Source organism: Carlito syrichta, unplaced genomic scaffold, assembly GCF_000164805.1.
Source record: "Carlito syrichta isolate Samal-C Ts95f unplaced genomic scaffold, Tarsius_syrichta-2.0.1 Scaffold82277, whole genome shotgun sequence".
Classification (NCBI taxonomy): domain Eukaryota; kingdom Metazoa; phylum Chordata; class Mammalia; order Primates; family Tarsiidae; genus Carlito; species Carlito syrichta.
The window spans coordinates 823171-837261 of NW_007026373.1; the positions used below are offsets into that span (position 1 = coordinate 823171).

The 14091-nt window shown below is 37.5% G+C and overlaps 1 protein-coding gene across 1 annotated transcript in view; it reads left to right on the forward strand.

The window, feature by feature from the left end:
- MEGF9 (multiple EGF like domains 9) overlaps window positions 1–14091 on the forward strand; it is a 109871-nt gene that overhangs the window by 52227 nt on the left and 43553 nt on the right. The window contains exon 4 of the mRNA XM_021711198.1: window positions 1670–1871. Within this exon, the coding sequence (XP_021566873.1) occupies window positions 1670–1871 (202 nt within the window). The remainder of the gene's footprint in view (window positions 1–1669; window positions 1872–14091) is intronic.

The window sequence follows — 14091 nt, forward strand, 5'->3', positions numbered from 1 at the left end:
CTGCAGCCTCAACCTGCTGGGCTCCGGCGATCCTTCCGCCTCAGCCTTCCGAGTAGCCAGAATTACAGGCATGTACTACCACTTCCGGCTGATTTTTTAATTTATTGTAGAGATGAGGTCTCGCCAAGTTGCCCAGGCGGGTCTCGAACCCTCAGGCTCAGGCAATCCACTCACTTCAGCCTCCCAAAGCGTGGGATTACAGGCTGAGCCACTGAGCCCGGCTGATTTTAATTAACTACATGTTTTGCACATGCTTACAAAGTCCTGTTGAAAACATGTTCCTTTTGAGAAAATGAGTAGAAACAGTAGCAAAAACCAAATTCTTACTGACATTTAAGTGAATCTTTGCATTATAAGACTAAAACTACGAGCTTCTAAATATTTTTTTTCCAAAGAACTGATTGAAATATAGCTAAAGGAAATGTTTATTTTCTAAATTTTTTAATTTGGGAAAGATACACAAAACTGGGGTTGGTTTAAACTCACTGATCAGGATGAACCTGTAGACTTTCTCCTATGGCTTTGTTGTTCATCATTTCCTCACTTTATTATAGTTATTATTATTTTTGTGTCAGGGTCTCACTCTGTTGACCAGGATGGAGTGCAGTAGCATGATCAGAGGTCACTGCAGCCTTGACCTCCTGGGCTCAGGCAATCCTTCTGCCTCAGCCTCCCGAGTAGCTGGGACTACAGGTGCATGAAACCATGCCCAGCTAATTTTTTGATTTTTTGTGGAGACAAGGTCTCACTATGTTGCCTATACTGGTCTGAAACTCCTGGGCTCAAGCAGTCCTTCCATCTCAGTCTCCCAAAGTGCTGGGATTACAGGCGGGAGCCACTGCTCCTGGCCCATTTCCTTATTTAACAGTTTCAATTCTCCATTAATTTCATCCTGGACAGAATATATTAGCTTATGTTTCCAGCTATCATACAATCTTGTATCACCTTGTATAGGTTACTGGAGCTAATCCTCTGAGTCTTAGGCTTTTGCTGCTATACAGTAGTATTATTTATTATTTAACATGTTGTCATTTTCAGCATGTACTCTCACACACACACACACACACACACACATACACACACACTGGGATGTAGGGTAAGAGGGACAGGAGATGAAGAGTACTGAAAGGTAAATTGAGAATGTTAGCTTTAGGCCAGGCGTGGTGGCTCAAGACTATAATCCCAGCAGTTTGGGAGGCTGAGGTGAAAGGATTGCCTGAGTCCAGGGGTTTGAGACCAGCCTGGGCAACTTGGTGAGACTTCGTCTCTACAACAAATCAAAAAATTAGCCAGGCATGGTGGTGCACACCTGTGGTTCCAGCTACTTGGAAGGCTGAGGTGGAAGGATCACCTGAGCCCAGCAGGTCGAGGCTGCAATGGCCATGAGTATGCCATTGCACTCCAGCCTGGGCGACAAGAGTGAGACTCCAACTTTAAAAAAAAAAGAGAGTATGTTAGCTTTATAATTATGAACTGTATATAATTTATATGCTCTACTGTATATATTTCCTGATTTAAATAAACAAGATACTAAGTTATTTGAACTAGAGTAAATTTTTATCTGTCCTTACAACATTGTTACAAAAATGTATTAAGAAAAATCATAAGAGTTCACTTTATTAAGGAAGTATTGAATCATAGTAATGTCTCTTTCCTCTTTCCTTTTCAGAATACGTATGTAACTGCTCTGTGATTGGAAGTCTGGATGTGAATCGCTGCAATCAGACCACAGGGCAGTGTGAGTGTCAGCCAGGTTATGAGGGGCTTCACTGTGAAACCTGCACAGGGGGCTTTTACCTGAATCACACTGCTGGGCTCTGTCTGCCCTGTGACTGTAGTCCACATGGAGCCCTCAGCATACTGTGCAACAGGTAAGCAACAGAGAGTGGATATTAGGTTTAATTTATTTTAACAAGGAAAAAAAAAGGCCTCTCCCAAGGATCACACTAGTTTAAATAAAGATTAAATATTTTATCATAGATTTACAAAATATTTATATACTCGTATTTCCTCACTTTGTATGTTACATTTAAAGTCAGGATTTAAAAGCTTCTAATTTACTGATTTAGTTCTTCAAAACTGAGTCACCAATTTTGCTCTGTGATGGTTTCTGTAAAAAAAAAAATTTTTTTTTTTTTAATTAGAGTCTCACTCTGCCACCTAGGCTGGAGTGCAGTGGCACACTCATGGCTATTGCAGCCTTGACCTGCTAGGCTCAGGTGGTTCTTCCACCTCAGCCTTCCAAGTAGCTGAAGCCACACCCAGCTAATTTTTTGATTTATTGTAGAGACAAGGTCTTGCCAAGTTGCCCAGGTTGGTCTTGAACCCCTGAGCTCAGGCAATCCTTTTGCCTCTGCCTCCCAAAGTGCTGGGATTGCAAGTGTAAACCACCATGCCTGGTGGTTTCTGTAAATTTCATGGAAAAAAATTATGGAGAAAAGAATGTGCTTTCTGGAAGGGCTAACTTTCAGGCATTTCCAGAGGAAATGTTCTTTTTTATGTTTATTAATATACCATTGGTATTTGAGAAAATTTGTTCTTTATTTTTTCTCATCAAAATTCTAGGTTTGTTTCTTTAGGCAGCTAAGGCTTAAACTTGGCAATATCCTAATTTCTTTAACTGGTGGTAAGTAGACTGGTTTTACTTTATTTACAAGTACAAAACTAGATTAAGCAAGATTTATATGAAAATTACCTTAAAAAGAATATTTGGGCTGGGCATGGTAGCTCAAATCTGTAATCCAAGCACTTTGGGAGTCTAGCTGGGAGGATCACTTGAGCCTAGAAGTTCAAGACCAGCCTGGGCAACATATTGAGACTTCGTCTCTTAAAAAAAAAGAAGTATTTTATTTGAAGTTTGACTTAATCTAGTGGAACAATGACCTGTTATCTGAGGATTTACCTTCTACTACACTGAAAGTAATTATTTTTTGACCTTGTATGAGGCACTTAGCTTTCTGTGGACCTCAAGTCAAAAAACTGAAGAGACAATCTTATGTAATGAAAAGAACACAAACTTTAGAATTTGAGTAACCTGGGTATGAATCCAAGAGTTACCATTTAGGAGCTGAGTACCTTAAGCAAGGCATTTCATCTCACCGAGCCTGTTTCCTCTCAAGGTTTTTATGAAGGTTAAATGAATTGATATATGTAAAATGCCAAGCACATATCATTCAATAAATTCTGATTTGTTTTAATTTCAAAGGAATATTATTGACTTAAATGAGGAAATGTATTTTAAGAAATTTAGCTCCTTGGCAGAAGTACCTTACTTATCTTCAGCAATAGCTATTTTAGATGCTTTATAAGTCATATTGTACTATTATACAATACAGTATTGTATTGTAGTTATATAAAAAATACAGATGTGAACTTAAGAAGTTTCTAGTTTCAAATGCAATAATAATGAATATTTATTATGCTTGGTATTTTAAAATAGTTATTTGTCTTAAACCTTATATGTAGGTTACTAGGTCACAAAGATAATAAGTGGCAGGCAAGAAATTCCAAATTAGGTCTTTTTTTTTTTTTCCTTTTTGAGACAGGGCTTCACTCTGTAGCCCAGGCAGGAATACAGTGGCATGATCACATGATCACAACTCATAGCAGCCTTGACCTTCTGGGCTCAGGCAATCCTTCCACCTCAGCACACCGAGTAGCTGAGACTACAGGTGTGTGCCGCTATGCCTGGATAATTAAAAAAAATTTTTTGCTGCCCAGATGGGTCTTGAACCCGCAGGTTCAGGCAATTAAAAAAAAAAAAAAATTTTTTTTGTAGAGACAGTGTTTCACTATGTTGCTCAAGCAATCCTCCCTTCTCGGCCTTCCAAAGTGCTGGGATTATAGACATGAGCCACCATGCCTGGCCAAATTAGGTCTAATTCCAAGTCTTTACCACCATATCACATGGCTTCTATAATGAGAAAACTGATCATCACTCTGTTCTTTGTTCTTTGAGACTGAGAATATAGAAGTTCCCTCTACTCCACCAAAAACATGCCCATACAAGTAATAGTCAGAAGTTTTAAATTTCTTACTATTTAAAAAGACAAGCTATTAATAAGTGTTCATTCTGGTGTCTCTTGAAATGTCCACTATTTTCTTTAGAATAAGATTCTGCAAACATATTTGCCTTGAGTACTTTTGGAGAAATAGAAAAGTGTTTACTGCTAGGCCATGTACCTTAATAGAGGAGAAAGAAATAAGGTAAGGGTTAAGGAAGAGTTTTAGAAGCTAGAAAATAATGAACATTTGTATACCTAATCCTGAGTTGTACCCTACATCTTTAAAATTAAAAAACAAAGAATCTAGAAAAGAAGAAAAACAGTAATAGTAATATTTATGTAATATTTTCATAGTTATTTTACAAATTATTTCTGGTTTATCTTTTCTCTGACATTTAATGCTATTAAGTTTAATTCTAAAGGGCCGGGTATGGTGGCTCACATCTGCGTTTCCAGCAATTTGGGAGGCTAAGGCTGAGATGGGAGGATCACTTGAGCCCAGGAGTTTGAGGCTACAGTGAGCCACGACTGTGTTGCTGCACTGCAGCCTGGGCAACAGAGCAAGAACCTGACTCCAAAAAAAAAAAAAAGTTTAATGCTAAAACTTTCTGTTCTGAAAATAGGTGGTGACCATAATGCAATGGAAAAGTACACTAGACTAGCAAAGTAAACTAAAGGTCTAGGGCAGAGATCTGCAAACTATGGCCCGTAAACCAAATCCACCCGCTGCCTGTTTTTATAAATACGGTTTTATTGGAACACAGCTCTGCCCATTTGTTCTTGTATGATCGGTCTATGACTGGTTTTGTGCATAATGGCAACATTGACTAGTTGTGATAAAGACTGTAAGGGCTGCAAGCCTGAAATATTTACCATCTGGTCTTTTAAGAAAAAGTTTGCAACCCCTGGTTTATATCCAATTATAGTGGGTATTATTAAGTATACATGTAGTTGTAGGCAAATCAGGGTCAAGGTCATTAATATCACTGTTTTCCACCTACCCATCTTGTCCCACTGGAAGGTTTTTGGGCAATAGCATACATGGAGCTTTCATCTCCTGTGATAGCAATGCCTCCTTCTTGAATACCTCCTGAAGGACCTACCTGAGATTATTTTACAGTTAACTGAAGGCTGTGGAGGGAATACACTCTAACATAGTGATGAAAAGTATAGTATAGTAAATATGTAAACCAGTAACATATTTATTATCAAGGATTGTATACTGGTATCATTGTCTGTGCCGTACTTTTATACAACTGGCAGTGCAGTAGGCTTGTGAGTAATGTGTTATGCTACAACATTACCATAGCAATGACCTCACTAGGTGATAGGAATTTTTCAGCTTCACTATAATCCTATAGGACCACTGCATTATTGACTGGAAGCATCATAATGTGGCTCATGACTATTATTTTTCCCTGGTCTATATATGTACTATCTTCTGTGTATATCTGATAACTTCTGTTATCTTTAGTAGGTTTCATTTTTTAATGCGGTAATGTAATTTTTTAATTGTCTGCATAATGTCCAAGTATTATTTCTTAAATCCCTTATCATCTTTTTTACTTAGGTGAAATAGAAGGACCTTGCTTCCCCTGCAGTCTGTGCAAGTGATGCCTGTTTTCTCTCTCACGTTCTTACCTCTGACCTGGAGTAGTAATAGATATCTCCTCATTGCTGCTCCCAAGTGCTCTTCCCTCCCTCTTTCCTAAAAATCTAATTGAAGTTCATGGTGGTGGACTATACTGTTACCTCCTTGTTGCTGCTCCTGCTCCTGGGCACCGGCTTTTATTTCTTACACTTGGTTCACTATTGTGTCTCTGACACTACACTTGCCATGATTTTAAATTGTTGCAATATCTGTAGATGATCCTAACAATACTTTGACCTCACACTTTTGACTACTCTTTCAATAAGTTTTCCTCTCTGCTCTTTCCAATGTTTTACTTGCCTTATTTCTTGTTTGTCTTTGGCATACTAATTTTTTGAGATAAATGCATATTTTTCTACAGATTACAACAGAGTGTTTTTTTAAGTTTCAAAAAATACTATTTCAGAATGTCAGAACAAGCAGTGTGTCACAAAAGTAGTTTAAAAACTGTGCCTGTATGAGTCTTTACAAGGAAGCCGTAGGAGCTCAAAACTCACATAGCTGTAAGCACTTAATTTCTTAGTAACAGAAAGGAAGTTAAACTAGCATGAAACTAGAATAGAAGAGGGAAGTTGCAGGACTATGTGCTTTTCAAGAAGATATGGGTGAACTATGAGGAAACACCTCTGTCTTCTGTTCTGCTATAAATGATCTGTGAGAGAGTTAAGGGAAAAAGAAAATTGTAGGCAGTAGTATAATGTTTAGTAGAAAGGGAGTGGAATTTGAAATTGGTAGACTTGGATTCCATTCTTGGTTCAGACAAGATCATAACTGTATACCCTTGATTAAGTTATGTGTCTTCTCTGAACCTGTTTTTAATTTGTAAAACAGGATTAATATATCTAATGTAAGGAATTTTTGTAAGAATTAGTACAAAAATACAGTTAGATAAAAGGAATAAGATCTAGTGTTTGGTAACATAATAGGGCAGGTTAACAACAATTTATTATTTCAAAATAGCTAGTATAGTAGATTTGGAATGTTCCCATCACAAATAAATGATAAATGCTTGAGGTGACAGATATCATGGTTACCCAAATTTGATCATTACACATTGAATGCTTGCATAAAAATAATACATGTATCCCATAAATATGTATAACCTTTTATGTACCCATAAAAATTTAGAAACATTTAAAAAGAAGATAATTACATTGTGTATATATGTGTGTGTATCCTCTTATAGTATGACTAGCACATAGATTTAGCTCAATAACTCCCGAGGAACTGAATCTGTTTTTTTAATATAGTGAGGAATACAGTCAGGTGCAGTGGCTCATACCTGTAATCCCAGCACTTTGGAAGGTTGGAGGTGGGATGGGATTGCTTGAGGAGTTTGAGGCTGCAGTGAGCCATGATTGTGCCACTGCACTCCAACCTGGGTGACAGAGTGAGACCCTGACTCAAAAAATAATAAATAAATAAATAAAATAGAAAAGACTTTCCAGAGGAGGTTATAGGTTATAACTTAGAGAGGCAGAGAGATGAGTAGACCTATCAGGAGAAAAAAAGCCTGAAAATTCATGTGATTTTCTTAAGATTATATAATTAGATGAGAAATTTGATCTGCTAACACCAAATTCTCTTCTGTCTTGATTTCCCTATTCTCTTTTTTAAAATAAATAAAAATACAAAAGTGGACTCGGTTCTATCCTGCTTCTCTTCATATGTTTGAAAGTCTATGGAACTAATAACTGACTTTTAAAAAATTTATTTCCCTGTTCTTTGTGCCCATATATTTCAGTGGGCGTTGTCCCAGTGAGGGTAGATTTTGACTGCAGGAGCCAGATGTGGGTTGAGCAATGTCTTTGTGTGCAAACACAAAGTCCTTTATGTACTGACAGATGGTCACCCCCTCACATTACCATTGGTGTTTCAACCTGTTTAATTGGAAGGGGTTGGTCTAAAATATCTGAACTTTTCATTTTTGCTTTTGGAACATATTTCTAATGTTTTTCATGATCCACATTTTGCAATATGCTTAATAAATGAATGGAGAAATCAGATAGTGTTTTATCTCAAAAAGCAGTTTGCCTAATGAGAGCTTAAATTTCAATATAGCTCTTAAAATATTGTCAGGGCTGACTTTATATGCAGGCAGTTATACACTGATTTGAGATTTTAAAAGTATACTTATGGGCAGGTGTAGTAGATCACACCTGTAATCCCATCACTTTGGGAACAGGAGGATTGCTTGAGGCCAAGAGTTTGAGACTAGCCTGGGCAACATAGTAAGACCTGGTCTCACCAAAAAGAAAAATAAAAAATTTAGCTGGGTGTGGTGGCACGTGCCTATAATTCCAGCTACAAAGGAGGCTGAGGAGGAAAGATCATCTGAGCCCAGGAGGTCGAAGCTGCAGTGAGCTGTGATCGTGTACCTGTACTTCAGCCTGAGCAACAGAATGAGACTTCGACTCAAAACAAAACAAAAAAAGGGATTCTTGGTAGGTTAGTGTACAAGGTACAGCATTTTAGAGTGCCTTTGTAATATAAAGAAGCTCTATAGTAGTCTAATATCCTTTTCCACAAAATCTGTGGTTTCTGCTATACAGTAAGTCCTCATTTGATGTCATTGATAGCTTCTTGGAAACTGCAACTTTAAGCAAAACGAGGTCTAACAAAACCAGTTTTACCATAGGCTAATGGATATAAGCAAAAGTTAAGTTCATATGGCATATTTCTGGTCACAAAAAAATCACCAAACTTCTAAACAAAGAACCAAGATACTTCTAATAATAAACATTGAAATAAATGTGAGCTATCCATATGTGGAAGAAAGATTCATTTTTAAAAGTAAGAAAATTATTAGCCGGGCTCGGTGGCTCAGCCTGTAATCCCACGCCTTGGGAGGCTGAGGTGAGTGGATTGTCTGAGCCCACGGGTTCGAGACCCGCCTGGGCAACTTGGCGAGACCTCATCTCTACAATAAATTAAAAAAAAAAATCGCCAGGTGTAGTAGTGCATGCCTGTAGTTCCAGCTACTTGGAAGGCTGAGGCGGAAGGATCACCGGAGCCCAGCAGGAGGAGGCTGCGGTGACTGGGAACAGCCACTGCACTCCAGTCTGGGACAGAGTGAGACTCTAACTCAAAAAAAAAAAAAATTATTTACCTAGTCATTCCAGTTCAGGGTCATGGGTGGCTGACACCTATCCCAGTGGCTCAGGGTGCAAGGCAGTAACCGACCCTGAATAGGATGCCATTCTATTACAGGGTGTCTGCAAGTGCTCACACACACACACACACACACACACACACACATATGCATTCAATCATCCTGGGGCCATTTGGATACATTGATTAGCCTAGTATGTACATCTTTGGGATGTGGGAGGAAACCAAAGAAAACCCAGGCAGACATAGGGAGGATGTGCAAACTCTGCATAAATAGTGGCCGCTGCCAGGAATAAATTATTTTTCAACAATGTTATACCAAAACTGCATTATTAGAGAAATTGTCATACAGTGTATTTTGAAATACAGGGGAAGCCCTCATTATCCATGGGTTTCAAATCTGCTGATTCAACCAGTACAGATTGTAAATATTCAGGAAAAAAATCATACAACAATTAAAAATAATATAAGTGCAAAACAATATAGTATAACTACTTATATAGCATTGTATTAGGTGTTACAAGTGATCTAAAATGACTTAAAGTATATAGTAGGATGTGCATAGGTCATATGCAAATACTGTGATGTTTTATAAAAGGGACTTGAGCATCCCCAAATTTTGGTGTTGGGAGGTGGGATCCTGGGACCAATCCACCTTGATTACTGAGGGATGACTTTATTACTTTGCATTTTAATTATGGTAATGTGCCCCAGGATAGAAAACAAGCTATTACATGTGAAATAAACTGATGCCAAAACAAATTTCAAAAGATGACAATACAACTCCAAGACTCACTTTCGTCTCAGGCTCTGAAAATCACCTCTTGTGTAATACTAGAGAGTAAGAGCTTCTGCGCCAACTCTTATTTATTACTTTGCCTATAATTCTGGATGATCAAGAAAAAGATTATTTGATCACTAGAAACAACTAACAATCTAGGAAAGCTTTGTCATTTTATTCAGCTATTGTTTCATTTAATAAAGACATTGCACTTATGAGTGAGAACATGTGGTATTCAGTTTAATAAAACTTAATAAAAATACATTGCATGTGTCATCTATATGTCAGAAGACATCTCTGTTCTCAAGGAAAATACTGGCTAGTGGAAAGATAGACATGCAAACAAAATATGCGTATTCACAAAGTGTACAAGAAGATTTAGGGAGATCTTAAGAGAGGAAGTTGCATTTGAATTGAGATTTGAAGAGTGAGTATAACTGTGTATGAAAGAAAAGCACATCTTTAGTAGATTGAAATTGGTTCACTATTTATTGAAGACAAAGCTTGATATGGTAGGAAGGAAGGGTTGAAAGAGGAGGAAATGACAGGAGATGAAATTTTTGTGTATTTGCCTACTGTTTTATCTTTAACACCTAGAACAGTGCCTGGCACATACTGGATACTCAGTAAATACTTTATAAATGAATATAATGAATGAAGGAAGAATAAATGAGGTCAGACCATAAATGCCCTGATGTGCCATGCAAATTTGTTTATCAAAGAATATTGAACTAGAGGTGACACTGGATTTGCTTTTTAGAAAGGTCACTCTGCCAGAAGTCTGATGGTTAGAGAGGGTGAGCTCAGGCAAGGAAACCAGCTTGTGAGGCTGTTTTTACAATCTAAGCAAGAGAAGTTAAAGGCCTGCCTGATCTCAGACATTGACATTGGCATTGACAGTGGTGCTGGAGAAGAGGAAACCAATTTAAGAGATATTTGGAAGACAAAAATTGGCAGAACTGCTTGGATGCCTGTATGTATACAGTGAGAGAGAGAAAGAGAAAGAGAGAGAAAGAGACTTGTGACTCCCATGTTTCTTTCTGGCTTGGGCATGTAAGTGAAGAGATATTCTTAATTAGATAAAGATTATAGGTAGATATTGTAGATACACAAGTTGGAGGAAGATAATGATGATGTTAGGTTTCAAACATTGATTTTGAAGTGACTAGGAGACATTCAGGTAGAGATGTATGGTAGACATGTACCACTCATTGCATGTATACTATGTGTCAAATTCAAGAATCTAAGCTGGCATATTCATATGCTATTTTTCAGGAAAACAGCAAAGTTCCAAAGCTTTAATTTTATTTCAAAATAACTTTGTTTTATACCCCAATTATTATTCCTGAGATATATCAATCTCTAGTTTAAATTACCATTTTTTTGTACAATTCAATATTATTTTCCTTGAAAGTAGAATGTTAAAAGTTAGCCATCTTGGTCACAAGTAGATAACTGATCTTACCCTTTATCTTGGTTCATTTGACTTAATAAATATTTGTGCAGTGCCAGTGGTTTGTGTCTTAGAAGGTATTTTAAGCACATTACACCAAGTATGTTAAATTCATGGAAAAATAAATGAAGTTTGAATAGTAATAAATGGTTAGAGGGGCTTGTTCAGAAAAGGTCACTGGCTATATTGAGTCTTAAGTGTAAATAATGCATATGTTATAAAGTCTGAAAAGCAGTATGCATTTTTCAGTGCATTTTTGTCTTAAGGCCTCTATTCAATACAAGGCATAATCTACCCTTCCAGTCTTTTAATTATTAACTAGATATCAGCTATAGACGAATGAATGGGGGAAAAAACCCCACTTTTTTTCCAGCTGTTGGTGACCTTTGTGAGCATTAACATGTGACAGCGAGTTCATATTGCTGTTGATCAAACATGTTATTGTTCCTAAATCATGTTCCGGATCCTCTACTTGTTTCATTTTATTAAGCTACTTTCAGGTCAATTGGAGTTTTTTAAAGAACTATTTTAAAGTCTTGTTATTGCTAATATTAGAAAATGATTTATTTTGTTTCATCTGAGAGGTTTTCCTCAAAAAAATCTATAGTTTTATATATGCTAATATCATAAATAATCAAGTTTCTGTAAATGCAGTGTTAGGTATCAAGGTTTCTGTTGAATAAGTAAATACCTTGATACCAAATACTGTATATATCTGTGGGTGCTTTAATAAACTTGAGAGAGATAAAAGGTGAATAAGACAATGAGTCTTATTCCAAGGGAATAAGTAAGAGCACTTGTAAGAGCACTAAGAAATATATATAAATAGTTATAATACAAAGTAAAAATTAACTCACATCAGAGAATAAGGTATAAAGATAAAATACTAAGGAAATTAGGAAGCTGGGAGACATCAGTTGTAGCTGGAAAGATCAGAGCTGAATTCATTCATTAAGGAGGTAGCTTTTGACCCCAGCTTTGAAGAAAGGAAGGGATTTAGGGATACAGAAATGGAAGAGGTGGGAAAGGACTTTACAGAATAGGAAACAGCAAAATTAATGTCTTAGAGATGTGCTTATTCAATATGTAAAGTGGAAGAGAAGTAAGGCCAGGAGATGAAGCAGGTAAGTCCTGTTGGGGTCAGGTCACAGAGAGCCTTAAGGGCCAGCAGATGATTTGGGTGTTATTCACTAAGCAATTTCTAAGCAGGAGAAAGACCAGCACTGAGTTGTATCAGCAATAGAATGAGTAGATGTAAGCATGGAGAGATTAAAGGCAGAGTGGAAACCAGCAAGGGCCAAAGTTAGGGTAATAATAGTGAGAATGGAGAGAATATTGAAAGAATGGAGAAAAAGCAGAATGGTGATGCACTATGATAGCAGTGTTTCTGTGCATAATTCCTTAGAAATTTTGTGATTTTTGTATTAATACATGCACACAGATCTAAAGGTAGTTTCCATTTCTAAGTTAAATTTATGAAAATACTTTGTACCAGAATTCCTTCTCAGGTACACATCTTCTCTCTATGCTTACCATTCTTCCTTTGTTGCAGGCTGCAGGAACTGAATCTGCTTTCCTATGCTTCAGTGATTGCTACCACCCACTGTATCCCATGGGATTTTTATTCCCCCATAAGCCTTGCTGCTGAGTGTCAAGCAGTGTCCCCATATCCACGTTCTTTCTTTAAGGCTGAAAATAAATCCAAGGACCTTTTACCTTTTAAGTGTTTTAAAAACATGTTAATTGTTGTAAGGAGGCCTCTGGGGAGTAGCAGAATAATAGATACGGGGAAGTGGAAAGTTTATATAATTGAAAAACTTTTCTACAAATAGGGTTCAAGTATTCTTTAATTTTTTCAATTAATTGTTCTGAATCTCATATGCCTCAATAGCATAACATCTAGTACTCTCTCCTTTTGAGGCAATCCATTTTCCAATAGTTGGTTATTAATTGTCCAGTAACTCTAGGGGTCAGTCCTCCTATGATGCTACTTATAAAGGAATGTGATTCTGATCAGTTAACTAGTACTGTTTCTCACTGTTACATGGAATTGCTGAGCTGAAGTCTGGTCCCTGAACAACCTGATGGACAATACTTGCTCATACTGTGCTAATGTTTTGTTCCAGATGTTTGCAGAGGCATCAGTGATTCTTTGAAGGAGGATGAATCCACTCCCTTAGTGCCAGGTTCTTTCAAGGATGCTCTAAATTGGGACTCCGAGGTTATAGACCTTAACAGTAGCTCCTTCAGTTTATACGGGTAGCCATATCCCAATGTGCAAGCCTGCCCCAAGAGTACTGGTTGAGGACATTTTACAGAATCTTTTCACTAACAAACCCCCAATTTTTCTTCCTGCCCAAGGGTAAGGCACTTTTCTTTAGCCATTCAAAATACAAAGTGTCTTATTAAACCCTTTTTTTCAGGACAGTGGAGTCTTTTCACTCTCTACTTATATAACTAAGAGAAACCTAACTTAAATGATTCTTCATACAGTCAAGAGGTTCTGCTTCAAGATTTTCTACCTCTTCAAATGGCAAAGCAACTGCAAACTTCTCTTGCTAAGGAAAAAGAAACTACAAATTCAGTCTCTACTAAAACATCTCTTGTAGGGCGTCTTACTACACTTAAAAGGTTTTTTGGGAGTTTTTTTGTTTGGTTTTTTTTTTTTTATTTGAGTTGGAGTCTCTGTCACCCAGGCTGGAATGCAGTGGCACACTCAGAGCCACTGCAGGCTCGAACTGCTGGGCTCAGGCACACACCACCACACCCAGCTAATTTTTTGATTTATTGTGGAGACGAGGTCTCTCCACGTTGTCCAGACTGGTCTCGAACCCCTGGTCTCAGGGAGTTCTCTTGCCTTGGCCTCCCAAAGTGCTGGGATTACAGGCTCAAGCCACCGCGTTCAACCTTAAAAGGTTTTAAAAGCCTATAAACATGTAGTGTTTTCTGTGGTCTGTGGTTTGACTTCCTTCTGGGACAAAAATGCCACACAACTTGGCAGATGCTACTAACTTTATTAGTACCACCATCAACTCTAGAATGAACAGCATTAACATGTATTGACTGTGCCAGGCTAAGGGGTTTATACATG